The 12,582-nt window shown below is 33.7% G+C and overlaps 1 protein-coding gene across 1 annotated transcript in view; it reads left to right on the top strand.

Annotated features, from left to right (window-relative positions):
• Nucleotides 1–12,582, top strand: part of stet (rhomboid serine protease stem cell tumor) — a 159,336-nt gene that overhangs the window by 44,496 nt on the left and 102,258 nt on the right. Inside the window, exons 3-5 of the mRNA XM_074139668.1 lie at nt 8,186–8,275; nt 9,249–9,272; nt 9,506–9,670. Of these exons, the coding sequence (XP_073995769.1) occupies nt 8,204–8,275; nt 9,249–9,272; nt 9,506–9,670 (261 nt within the window). The 5' untranslated portion in view covers nt 8,186–8,203. The remainder of the gene's footprint in view (nt 1–8,185; nt 8,276–9,248; nt 9,273–9,505; nt 9,671–12,582) is intronic.

Raw genomic sequence — 12,582 nt, 5'->3', positions numbered from 1 at the left:
CTTTATGTTGATACTATGTCTACAATGTTTGGTACAGTAGAAATGTTTTATTCATACAAATAGGCTTGATAAAACGTTAGAGGAAAGGCTGTTAGCGTAATTATTTCATAAATATTAAATAAGCTGGTACAATCTCACATCTTATACCCAACTAGCATATGTTTCAAAGATTTATTATTAAGGAGTAGATTGCGTTCAATGGCAATGCTGTTTCATTCTTTTCACTGAGTGGTTTTACGGCTCTATTTTATGGCAAAGTTTCACCCAAAGCGCCACGATAGCCGAACGGTTAGAGACGATTGCCGCAAAGCTACGGTGGTTCGATTCTCAGTGTAAAGTATGTATAATAAAGTATGTTTGCAAGTCGCCTCCGTCCACGACACCTACTTCATTCTACTACAGGTGTTCATGTCAGTTTCTGTTGAATATCCAATTGAATGAGAATAAAGAAGAAAGAAATTCCCCCAAGCGAAGAACTGCTAGTTGCTTTATGTAAATAAAGCCGAAGAGGTAATGAAAACTGTGGCTCAGTAATAGAAACAAAGCCCACAATTCCTCCCTCGACTTCAATGGAAATTCATTAAGTAATAAAGCTTGTAGAATGCAGATAAACTAAGAGAGGAGCAGAGAGGAAGTTCTGCAAGTTGGCCCAGGAAGACACCACACAAACAAATCTACAAACAAGTTACTTGAAACGAACACAACAGGCAGTGCTGTCTGGGACCATTTATACCCCCATACTTTCACTTCTTTCTCACTAAATATAATTTTTCTTTTTAGAAAATGGGAAAAAAGTAATTTTTTTTCTTGTTCAACCATCTGAGAGAAACTTTATCATCACTCTCTTTTGTATTCACCAAACTTCCATGAGAAAAGAAGGGAGGCCCAAAAAAATGAATAACTTGACATTATTATTAAGGTCTGTATTAAACCTCATCTTGTGAGAAAGTTAGTACAAAATAGAAGTTAGGAACGTGCTACAACTTTAGAAACTGTTGGAAGCATGGTAAGGCCGGAACTGGATGCGGTAACTCCAAAGTGTGGCAGGAAGTTTCTTACTGCTATTTACTAGTTAGTTTACCATGTTGCCAATAATGCTGGTTAAAATTTAGAAATGAAAAATACTACAAATATTAAGTAGCAATAATAATGATAATACAACCGGCATGAATTCTTTTACTAATTTTCCTTACAATTCTAAGATTTCAACAATCCAAACTACGAATTTTCGAAACATATTAATTATACTTACCTTACTTAATTATAAAACTATAATTAAGTAAAAGATACTTTAGAGGGATACCTTACTCCCAGAACTACACCAAAAGTAAATTAAATAAAGTGTAATAAACGATAGATTGGCTTTCATCAAAATTTTGCTGAAATGATTTTACCACTTAAAGTGATTCTAATGAAACCATCTTTGTTAAGAGAGTAATTTGCTCGGGACTAAGCCTAATAATAAAATAATCCTTTTATCGCAAATTTTGTATTACAACTTCACTCTTCTTATTGTTTTAGTTCCCAACTGGATTGAGCAATATCTGCTTAATGTATTACAACATATAAAAATTTCGAAGCCTTCGCAATAGGAACATGTTTAAGAAGCAGCTGGTGCCCAGCTGTTCATAGTGTGTCATTTTAAATTCAAATCTAAATATATAAAAAAAAAGATCGACTCTTTCTTTCTTCGCAAAGCTTTTATTTATATAGAGGGCAGTAAATTGTGTCACACATGCTATTTTATAAAGCCGCCCTTTTAAAATGGCACGTGGCTTCATAATGTTTCGTCCCTAGAGTATAAGGGAGTTTCTGAAGAAGTTACAAGATGATAATGGAATTGCTTTGAATACCTGCAGATTACTGCAACAGCACATGTTGCTGTTTTCAATTATTGCCGTTCAATACAAAGTGTTACCTTTTATAATGTAACCATGGAATATGCTGAACTTGCACTTCCAGCTGGTTAATGTTAATCAACAGTTCATGAATTCCCTACGAAAATACTAAAAAAACACAAAAAAGGTCAAAACTCGAAGGGAAATATTAATTTCTAAATTGGAAGAGAATTAATGCAAACTAGAGTTGCCATAGCAAGCAATCTATAGAAATCAAATTATACGCGTGACACTCTGCATGACATCAATTGATTTTCATGCGATTATGAATAAGACACTTTGGGCAAATTCTTAACGCCTGTCTATGCAGCACGATTACACCTAAATTACAGAACTTTAAGATCTTACCAATAATTTTCTTCTCTGATAGAAGTTTCGACGTAAAGAGGCCAACCAACAAAACACTGCACGTGACATCTTCCCAACTTAAGTACTTTAATGAAGATTGAGAGTTATTTTTACTTTCACCTCTAAGTAATTTTTCCGAAAGCCGTTTTAAGCGAATGAAGGCATATATTTTTTATCAGATAAAGAGGAAACGGAAAGTAGCAGGATATATAAACCAGAAGTTCTAATTATACTCATGGGGGATTCCTTGATTTCCTAAAAATTGGCAGGAAAAATGTCTAAGCATCCCGCTTAAAAGATTTTTGGGGAGTTCTAAGTGATTAACAAGTGCATCACACTAAGTGGCTCTAATAAGGATAACTTACGAATCTGTCAGTTCAATTGCAAAATTTTGGATTATATTTAATGCAGCGACAATATCTCAAGTTTCAATGAAAAAAATTTAACTGGGACTGCCAGCTTTCAGACTAGTTTTTAAAGTTTGTTGAATAAATGTATGGAAAGTAACTAGGTGATACAGAAGAAACCTGCTTAGAACCTTCCAAGATTCTTAAACATTTGGAAGAGTTCAGCAGCAAGTTTAAAGCTGATTTATCCTGTTAGAGCTTCCTCAATCTCTGCTGTTTATTTCAGACAACGTCTTCCTGTCAATTACAGAGGATATCTGTTCATAATATATACTATCCACGCAGCTCCTGAAATTTATTTTTACCGCTTGTGTTTTGTCATAATAAAAAACGCATTAGTTGCGCTCTCTTGATAATTCTTTCTTCAGAGTGAATAGGCAACATTTTCCGCCTCCTTGAGAAAGGCGGCGATGAATAGAGGGAGATCTTGTCTGAATGGTATCACATCATTGAAATAGGGAGAGGTGATACACAATAATACTCCGTCCCCCCTTTTAAAGGTAATCCTCTGAAAGTTCACAAACGCTGTAACGTTGTTCACAAGCCGACGAGGAATATTCCTAACTATTCAAGTTAAGCAGAATAATATGGAAAAGCAGGACTAAAGATTCAAAATTTGAATAATTAATGTGAACTTCCTAAAGAACCTTATCAATTTTCCAGAATTTTCTTGAAAATCTCTTGATCTGTGAAATTTTCTGCAAAAAATCTCATCATGAGAGTTTTGTTTTCCAGATAAAAGAATTTTAGAACAGTTATGACTTCCTTCAAAAGTATCATTTCCCTTAATTTTACGGTATTAATATTATATTGAACTATACTATACTGATGAAAATTAAAATATTTTGATCGAATTTTGAGTATGTCAGAAAAACTCTTATCTAGAAGTGTTGATCCCTCTAATTGCGCCTCCACTGGTGCCAGATGGGACCACACACTTCCTATCACCTCCAAGGGGTATTGCCAGGAAGAACGGTGACCAGGAGGAGCTGTTAATCAAGAGGGATAAGCACTCTCTAGTATCCATGGAACACCCTCTCCCAGATTCTTCCAAATATAGCATCCATAGATTAAGAAGTTGGGGGGATGGGAGGAGCTGTACGTTTTTTTTTTTTTTAATGTGTTGGGTGGGACAAGTTCTACTGAAGATACGCATCCCTTAATTCCCAGTAATCTGGTAGTTCGGCATCCAAGAATAAAAAGAACATCTTGTAAGTATTTAGGGAAGATTTGTTTCCTTTTACAAATAGAAACTAATTTCTAAACTGAGCCCTATGTAAATCCGGTAGTAGGAACATGAACATCCCAATTTGTTGCAACAGTTTTATAGTTACAACCCCTGTAATTACTAAGAGCCGATTTTGTGCCACTTCAGAGAGGTAATATTTTGGTCGGCTAAGAGAACTAATATTTACCTAGCTAATGGCCACCACCAAATAATACTCCCTCTTTATTTACGGAACAATTACGGGGGCGGGATGCCGCTCTATACTTGCCATCGCCTAACGCTCTTCAGCTTTACTACAAAACGAAAAATAAGAAACGAAGATTATTATTTTGTTAGTTTCCTGTCATTTATCTTCTTCCTCTCTTAACTCTCCATCAGCGGAAGGAAGCTGTGTGATCGTACACATTTTCTTCTTTTGTTTTCATCAGAAATACTTTTTGAGATTCCCTGAGTTCAAAAACTGGTTTTTGAACATTGGCTTGTGTGTGTGTTACCGCAACTCAAAAAAAAAATCTCGCAGAAGTTCAAATTTGAAATCCGGTTTAGGTGCAACTGTTGGCGAACCTGATATAATAAGGGCAGAAACAGCCAACCGGAAGTGCCAAATGCTAAAAATGATTTTTTTGGCAGTTTTTGAGACTTTTCTCATAAACGTCTGCTTAGATTTTCTTTATTCTTGGCATGTAAGTAGTTCTGCAATTTTTATTTAAAATATTGCACCGATAAAATGAATCGATTAAGAGTTTGAAGTTTCATTTCCACTATAATGTATGTCGCCCTCGATTTGAGAGGTTCTATGTAGAACGCGTAAAACATAAGCAATACAAGAAGTTAATCAATTAAAAAAGGAGCAGAGCGGCACGTGATTTGTGCCCTGAAAGCAGAACCTCCCTTGGAAACGCCTTTGTTTTTTCTAGAAGATCTGGGGAAATTAGGATGTTGTGATTATGTACAAAATAAGAGATGTTTTAAAACAGAAACTCTGTGAAAGCAACTGAACATTAGTGAAGATTCAAACTATAAAGAAATTTGACTTTTATTCGTTGCGTAAGAGAAGACGTAAAAGATCTCATAGAAAAAAAAATGTGACGAAGATAGAGTAGGTGACGTCACGGCGATGACGCTCACTAGTAGTTTGGCAGTGGCCCACCACCATTCAGTACCAGGAGGTTGCTGAACTACGTCATTGCTGAGCCACCAGCTGCTGTACCGCTAGTGTAAGGTCGACCATTCCCGGTCGTTCCACACATACGTACACATTCCATCGCTATGACAAACCTAACTGCACACACCCACAGTCACCTAAATATTTTCCTTTTCTTTACTGTCAGCAGACACGTGTCTTTTTATAACTTTGACACATGGGCTTCTTTGTTTTTTCTAAGATTTTTCCTTAGAAAAATAGGGGAAAAGCAAGGCAATTTTTTTTTTTTATCTTCAATCAGGTTAGGCAGCCTCAATTTATCTTTTGGTGTATATTTTCTCAATAATGACAATTTTAAGAATTGCGATAATGGTCAATTTTCAAAATCCTTTTCGCTCAAAATTAATAGTTTTCTGGTATTTCTCAAAAATTTTCTCCCATTCGAGAAATATTAGTTACAACTACGACAACCGAAGAAAGTGGTTGGGTTTCAATGTTTTCTTGCCTTTCTGCAGAAACAGGATGATGCAAAAAAAACTGTTCTTGACTTGGTCAAAATGTAAAATTATATTTTCCAAAGCTTCTTAAAATAACGATGAATCGTTTGTGAGAAGTTAGTTTTACCTAACACTGAAAATAATTTAAACAAATTATTTATTTGGAGGAGCTGCGAATTTTGATCAATAGAAGCCAAGCCAATTAGTAATGCAACTTCTGTCACTCGAATTGAGCTCCATACCTAATTAGCGATGTCATGCAATAGTTTTTAACCTCTTGCTCAGTGATTGTGTAACTAATCGTATTTTTTTTTAACAGTAACGATTTGAGGCGAGTTGAAAAAAAAAATAAGAGTTTAAACACAATATATCTACAACAGATTTCCTACAAGAAATTAATTTACTTAAATTAATTAACCGGAAACGAAGCGTAATATTGAAAAGGCTGTTGATTTCCAGCTAGCGGCGTTCACTGTTATAGAGTTGAGTGATTTAGACGAGGGTTGGTGGTCATGGAAACCAGGAATGTCATGCAACGTTCTCTCTCTAGTGGGTTCTAAAGATCTTGGCCGCCATAAATGAGAATTTATGGTTATTAAGATTTCTTAATCAAGGAAGTATTGGAAGAGGCCATGGTTCCTAACTATGATGCAAAGTTGAGCCTAATTAAAGTATTATTTCTAAATTTAGAAAATCATTGCTAAGGGAGAAAAAGGTAGAGGTTTCCACAAAGGTTCGCTAGTTATAAGCCGTTTTTGGCTGCAATGCCTGTGAAAAAGGACCTTCCAATCTTATCTAAATTGTACTCCACTAGTAAACGCAGTCCAAATAATCGCGAACTACATCAAAGGATGTGAGCAGTTTCAGCACTCTGCGCATGCGTAGTTACCCGATTCTCTGAAATTAACTGATTAAATAGTAAATTAAATAGTACATACTTTACTACCATTATTCCTAATGAATAAAAATTAGCTTTCGCAGAAGTCGAACCGGGGATCTCCCATTTACAGATCCAACCTACGTAACCAGTTCACCAACATCCCCACTGTAAAACAAAAATGGTACAAAACAGCGGCTTATGTAGTCCCCACATGGACTACAAATCCAGAATGTAATAAAGGCCAGTCACAAATATCCCAAGATAGAAACAATGTCGTTGTGTTAGAGAAAAGCTGTTTGCTCTGTTTACTCGGATCACCAGAGATGTATGTTTGCGTGCAGGAGTCTGCATGTCTGTAATAGATCTGCTCTTCAACTCCAACAGAAGCCCTCTCTCTCCCTATCACAATATCCGTCCTGTGAAGCTCCAGTCTCTGAAGCTTGTTTACCCGCTTTAAGAACTTATCCTCTACGAAAAGAACCCTTCTTGTAAAACTTTCCCATTTAAAAACCCGACAGATTTTATTATCATCCACTTTTGCGGGTCCTTGTTTATTTTCTTGACACTTTTTTTATGGAAAGTGATTTACGTTCAGTTCTAATCAATAGTTGCGGCACTCATCTCTTGGTTTAGGAATGTTTTTTGTTCACACTAATCTTTTTATGATGTGAAAAATAAATGGCCTCCTCACACGATTTACTCTAACTGCAATTCTCGAAACATCACCTTTTATGTATTATAAAACATAGTTAGGTCCGCAGTGATGGATAAAATCTTATTTGAATTCCTTTTGATGGTGGATGTAAGTCCGAAACCGGTCGGGGATACAACAAATACGCAAGCTAAAATTGATAAAATAGATAAAGTTAAAGAAGTGAAAAATTTATTCTTTAAAGTGTACTTTCGGTTTTAGAATTGTCTAAAAATTCGGTATTTTAGCGATTAGCAATGCATTTAACCCTACTCTATGATATATAAAACTCAGAAGAACCGAAGATTATGCTGAAATGGAAATTTTAGGGGGAAGGGAGAATACCCACCCCCTAAAATTAGTAGACCTACAAGATTGCATTCAGCATACTAAGTTTAGAGAAAAACCATTGGGGCCACTTTCAAAAGTTAGCACTAAATGTGAATGTCCGGGCTGTACGTGTACGTAATTGTAAGTGTGAATATTTAACAGGTATTTTTCTTTTAATCTCAATCTTCATGAAATCAACATGGTTGCTAGGATAAATACAAATTAAAACGCAAAAAATGCTCACCTAATCTTAGGAAGCAATGGAGATAAACTTCTTTCTAAAATGACAGTTCAAAGTAGTGTAGATTTTGTTAAACTGTATAAAAAGAGTATATATGATAAATAAGTTTAATAAATGCCAAGTTTAATAAAATATACAGGCTAGAATTTGTTAAATCGCAGTGAGAGAAGGTCATGAGAGTCTGCACGCCACAGTTTTTCATGTTATAAGAGATAAGTTTCTTCGAAGTATGAATTTTTACTAAAAGTTGGTTTCAGTACAAGTACACTATTGTAAGGGACTTTCCACAAAACCTGGAGTATGTCCCAGCTAGCAAAGCACTCTTAACAAGTTCAATATCTTACAAAGATTTAAGTGACAAACTAATTTATGAGAATAAAGTAACTTAAAACAGAGAAAAAGAAATTACAGTTATGTAAGTGTGACAAAACTGGCTTTTAATAATAATTGCAATTTCTCCCCAACCCGGATATAAGATGTTATAATTTGACTAAAATTATTGTATGATTTGTGTTTTGCAGGCCAGATGGGTGTGTCAAATGGAAGTTAGTGAAGAAGCTGCGATAGAGTATGGGTCTCAAGATGTCAACAACACCACGCTTCTAAGTGATGTCAGTATACCACACATTATTGGTCTTATTGTAATAATATAAAGACTTGGTCATGATATCATAGTGCTGATAATGTCATTAGTCACAAATGACGTATCTTTGGGCTGGTCTTTTTTACCGCATTTCCTGCAACAAGCACCCATGCGAATGATCGTTTTGTATCATTGTATCAACAGTATTGTAGTATGAAGAGAAAGAGGGAAGTTAGATTTCTTTAAAAGTACCAAATTTCCGAATGTACTCTCGTCTACTTTAAAAGGCAGGTTAAAAGAGTTGATAAAATCGATTTTAAAGAAAGTTCCTCAATCTCTTTGTTAATCATCATTTTTTTATCATGTTTCTAAGAAAATTATTAATGGAGCAGATTTCGATGAGGGGTCAGAATAGAATAATTTTACGTTTTCCTGACCTTAGATTAGTGCGTTGATAAATGAAAAGAGCAAAGTGCAACTGATGCTTTATTCCTAATATTAGCATTTGTTTTATTAAAAAATTGAACTATCTTGTAAGAATAATATAGTCGCTAACACAACCAGAAACCTTAAGAAAACAATTTCACAATTACGCAGTATGGAGCTTTATTTATGTTTAAAAATTTATTTCGTACATATTTACACATAAAATGTAAAGGATAATATGTTTTCCCTTCAGGCCGTATTAATTGAACTTCTATTTAAAAGCAGTTTTAAGTAAATACAAAGGAATTGAGGCTTTAGGCAAAGGCAATGTTAATACCTGTCAGTCAAAACATTCGTTAGATTTAGTTGTAATTAAAAAATGAGGAACTGTTAAAATTTTATTAGCTTAAAGGTTTTATTCCACAGAAGGCCACACTCAAACTGATTCATCATTAATAAGTTTTTTCTAATTGAATTATCGTTATAAAGTAATTTAGTTTTTAATGAAATATGTACAGCATTTCGTTTTATTACAATTAAAATTATTAATATATTTCGTTTACTTTTATTTGCAGAAATGGCGTCAACTGTTCGATAAGGTAATTTAAAGCATTGATTTAAATATTAGAAATTAAATGAAAAAATAATAAAATAAAATAAATCTATAACATTAAAACTGGTAAAATATATCAAATGGAATACTGAATTGGCCTGCGATCTAGCGGCGCAGGTAGTAACTATTTTAGTTCACTCATTGGCTGCTAGATGGTAGAGTAAGGCTTATTGACGCTTATTGTTACTTGTTCACTTTTTTATTTATTTTTTTTTTTAGTTTGATCCAGAGGGTTTCGGTGAAATCCCTTGGGATGATTTTATAAAAGCTCTACAAAGTGCTGAATTCATGGAGGCAATACCAGCTAGTAAAAGAGATCTGCTGGCCCAAAAGGCAGAGCAAAGGACTACTTCTGCTATTACGTTCCAAGATTTCGTCAATGTGGTGAGTAATAAATACAGATTACTCTTTGATTTGTAATTTTTTTTTAAGTCATTTTGTTATTACTTGAATAGATAGATTCATGCCATTTGATAATTCTTACTGTAAACTTTTTATTGTACGCAACAATTTTTTTTTCCTTTTGCGAGATTTGAATATCATTATAATTCATTGTGTAAAACCGTTTTTAAGAATTCTATAAAAGAAGTAAAATCTACTTATTTACGATTGAATATTTGTTTAAATTTCCGAACTGGTGTTTATCTCTTGGAAGTGCAAAGTATCTCAGAGTATCGGTGGATGAACATGAAGTTATTGTAGACAATACGATGAAAAAGACACCTAAACGTTATTTCAAGATGTATTAAATGTCTGCAAAAATTTACTACTACCTTACATGGGTTAGTTTTCTCAGATAGTTAATTGCTTTAATGGACGAAGAACTGTGAGAAATCTTATAACAGGTGATTAATTAGGCCCTAGTAGTACAAACTGTCCCGATTGTTACTCCGTTTTATCCCAATAGATTACGAAGATATTATTATATCGCCTGGTACTATAACAGCTGTACTTATTGTTCTTATTAGATCTGTAACAATGATCTACACCAGTTGTTTCCTGTTTTTTCCTATATTATATAATGTATATGATTAAGTGTTGAAACTATCAGTTAAATACTCTTTGTAAACGCTTACTTTAATAGTTTTGTCGCTCTATTATAACTATTATTTTCTTTAGGAGTTTTTTTTTTATGTTATATCTTATTTCGAGTTAAGTGTCTTCTTTATAACTTTCTTAAGTCAGCTTCCTCAATGGCATATTTTAATTAAATACACATAAGGTTTTAAAATTAGAGAACTTTTCAGAGTCTATGTCCAAATATTTGGTTTTAAAATGTTCTGAATCGTAAGAAATTTTTAAGATTATACCTTGCTAGCGCTTTTGCTGTCCTCCTAGAACTTCTCTGGGGAGCTTGGTTTTCTTTTTATCTGAGGGGTCATCCTTAGAACATCCTGAGAGTCTAGGGAGTACCAGATGTCGTCTCGGCGGTCACCTGAAGAAACAAGGTCTTGAGAAAATCGAAACCACATTACTGTTCTAAGGAATAAAGTTTCCTCAAAAAGTTCTAGGTTTATCTTCAAGGAGGAATTCGTTTGATTTTCCAAAAAACTCATTACTATTAGCAATGAGAGAAGTTCCAAAACAGATATTCTATTACATACAAAGAAACTCTTTTCCAATCTTGATAATTACATGTATTGAGAACGTACTAGAAATATTTCATAAAATTGAAAACTGCTAATGGTTAACTTCATCTTATTTTATTTTTGGGATACTTTGAAATAACGGCGACTCTGTTGTTAGCATTCTACTGTATTGTCAATTTTAGTTTGTCTTTGTATGCATATGCAAAAAACTTGTAAAGAAAATCAAAACGTATTTACCAATCAACTATCTGACACAGTAGGGGTCCACATAAACAATGCACTTGAAGTGCACGGGTGCATGGAGCTTTCTCCGTCTACAATAGTCTAACCTTCGTCAATCTAAATATAACCTAAAATAGGGAACAATAGTTTTCAGTTAAACATGCTGTATCCAACAGCGGAATTGTGGATTTCAGTGGAAGTGAGCTGTTATAAATCTGTTTAAAGATTATTGTGCTTTCAAACAAAAAGAAATGACTAACGGTTATGAAATTGTATTGTGCAATAATCTGTGCAAATAACATGGTCTATAAACATACAATTTTAGTACCTCTCTTTTATTCGGATATTTATCAGCTTTTGAGAAGTGCAAAAGCTAAATTGAACAGAAATTGACTACCGCTCTAAGGTGATATTTTTTATTTTGTTTTTTGCAGTATATTTTGAAAAATATTGAACAAAACTTGAGCTGAAATTAAAAATTTTGTTTCCTATATATATTTTTTAGCAAATGTCTACCGATATTGAGCCTAAAATTTTTGAAATAATATATGTGCAAAGAATCCATAGTCAACTGAGGGTTACCTCACCTCGATCTTTAAAAAGAAAAAGTTCTAGGAAGAGTAATTATTGCCATTACAAGTAATTTTTGCTGAATCCTAAAAAGTGGTTTTTAGACAACTGAAAACGACCCGTTTGATGATTTCTGGTTATTCAGTCTACAGTTATTCAATCGAAAACTAAAGGCCACTTCTTATCATTACCAAGACTGAAATTGTTACTTATTCTTCAACCATCAACGAGAATTGCTGGTTGTACTGTGCAATGATTAAAGTGAAATCCTACCTGTTGAAAGAAAATGAGTGAAATTTGTTATAACAAGATAAATCCATTCGACTATTTTTATATTAATTCTGTTTTCATGTACGAACTGCATGAGCATATATTCATGTAAGGCGTACTTTTGTATTGAAATACATAAAAATATTTTTTCTATCTGGATTAATATTTTGTTTTTATTTTATACTGAAATAAGTGGTTTTTTGGTTTACGTATACATGATTTTTGATTCCCAAGAGTGATGACAGAGTATTTTGAGAAACTGATATACCAGACTTTTTCTATTGAAGGCTTCTACTTCATTGAGTTGTACTCAATATCGGAATAACATAAAAACTCCAAATTTCACCATTCTCTAGCAGCTGTCAGAAGTTTTTCTGCACGGCAAACAAGTCTTAGATGAATATTTCTTGTTTGTTTCTATTTTCTTACGAAAATGTAATTAAGGTTGAAATTGATAGAGAAGAACAATTTTATCCGGGTTGAGTAAAAAAAAAAGCTGGTTTTAGGACAAAAAGCGCTCAGACATAATTTAGAGGATTGAATGTTGACTAAGTCCAGCATGGCACACAATCTTTATCAAGTCAAATTTGTTCTCAAACCCAATTATTCAATTTCATGGAATAGAAAAAAGGAGTCTAGTTCTTA

Source organism: Rhodnius prolixus, unplaced genomic scaffold, assembly GCF_049639745.1.
Source record: "Rhodnius prolixus isolate KJV_2025 unplaced genomic scaffold, Rpr scaffold_6, whole genome shotgun sequence".
NCBI lineage: Eukaryota > Metazoa > Arthropoda > Insecta > Hemiptera > Reduviidae > Rhodnius > Rhodnius prolixus.
This window is presented reverse-complemented; position numbering and strand designations above follow the sequence as displayed.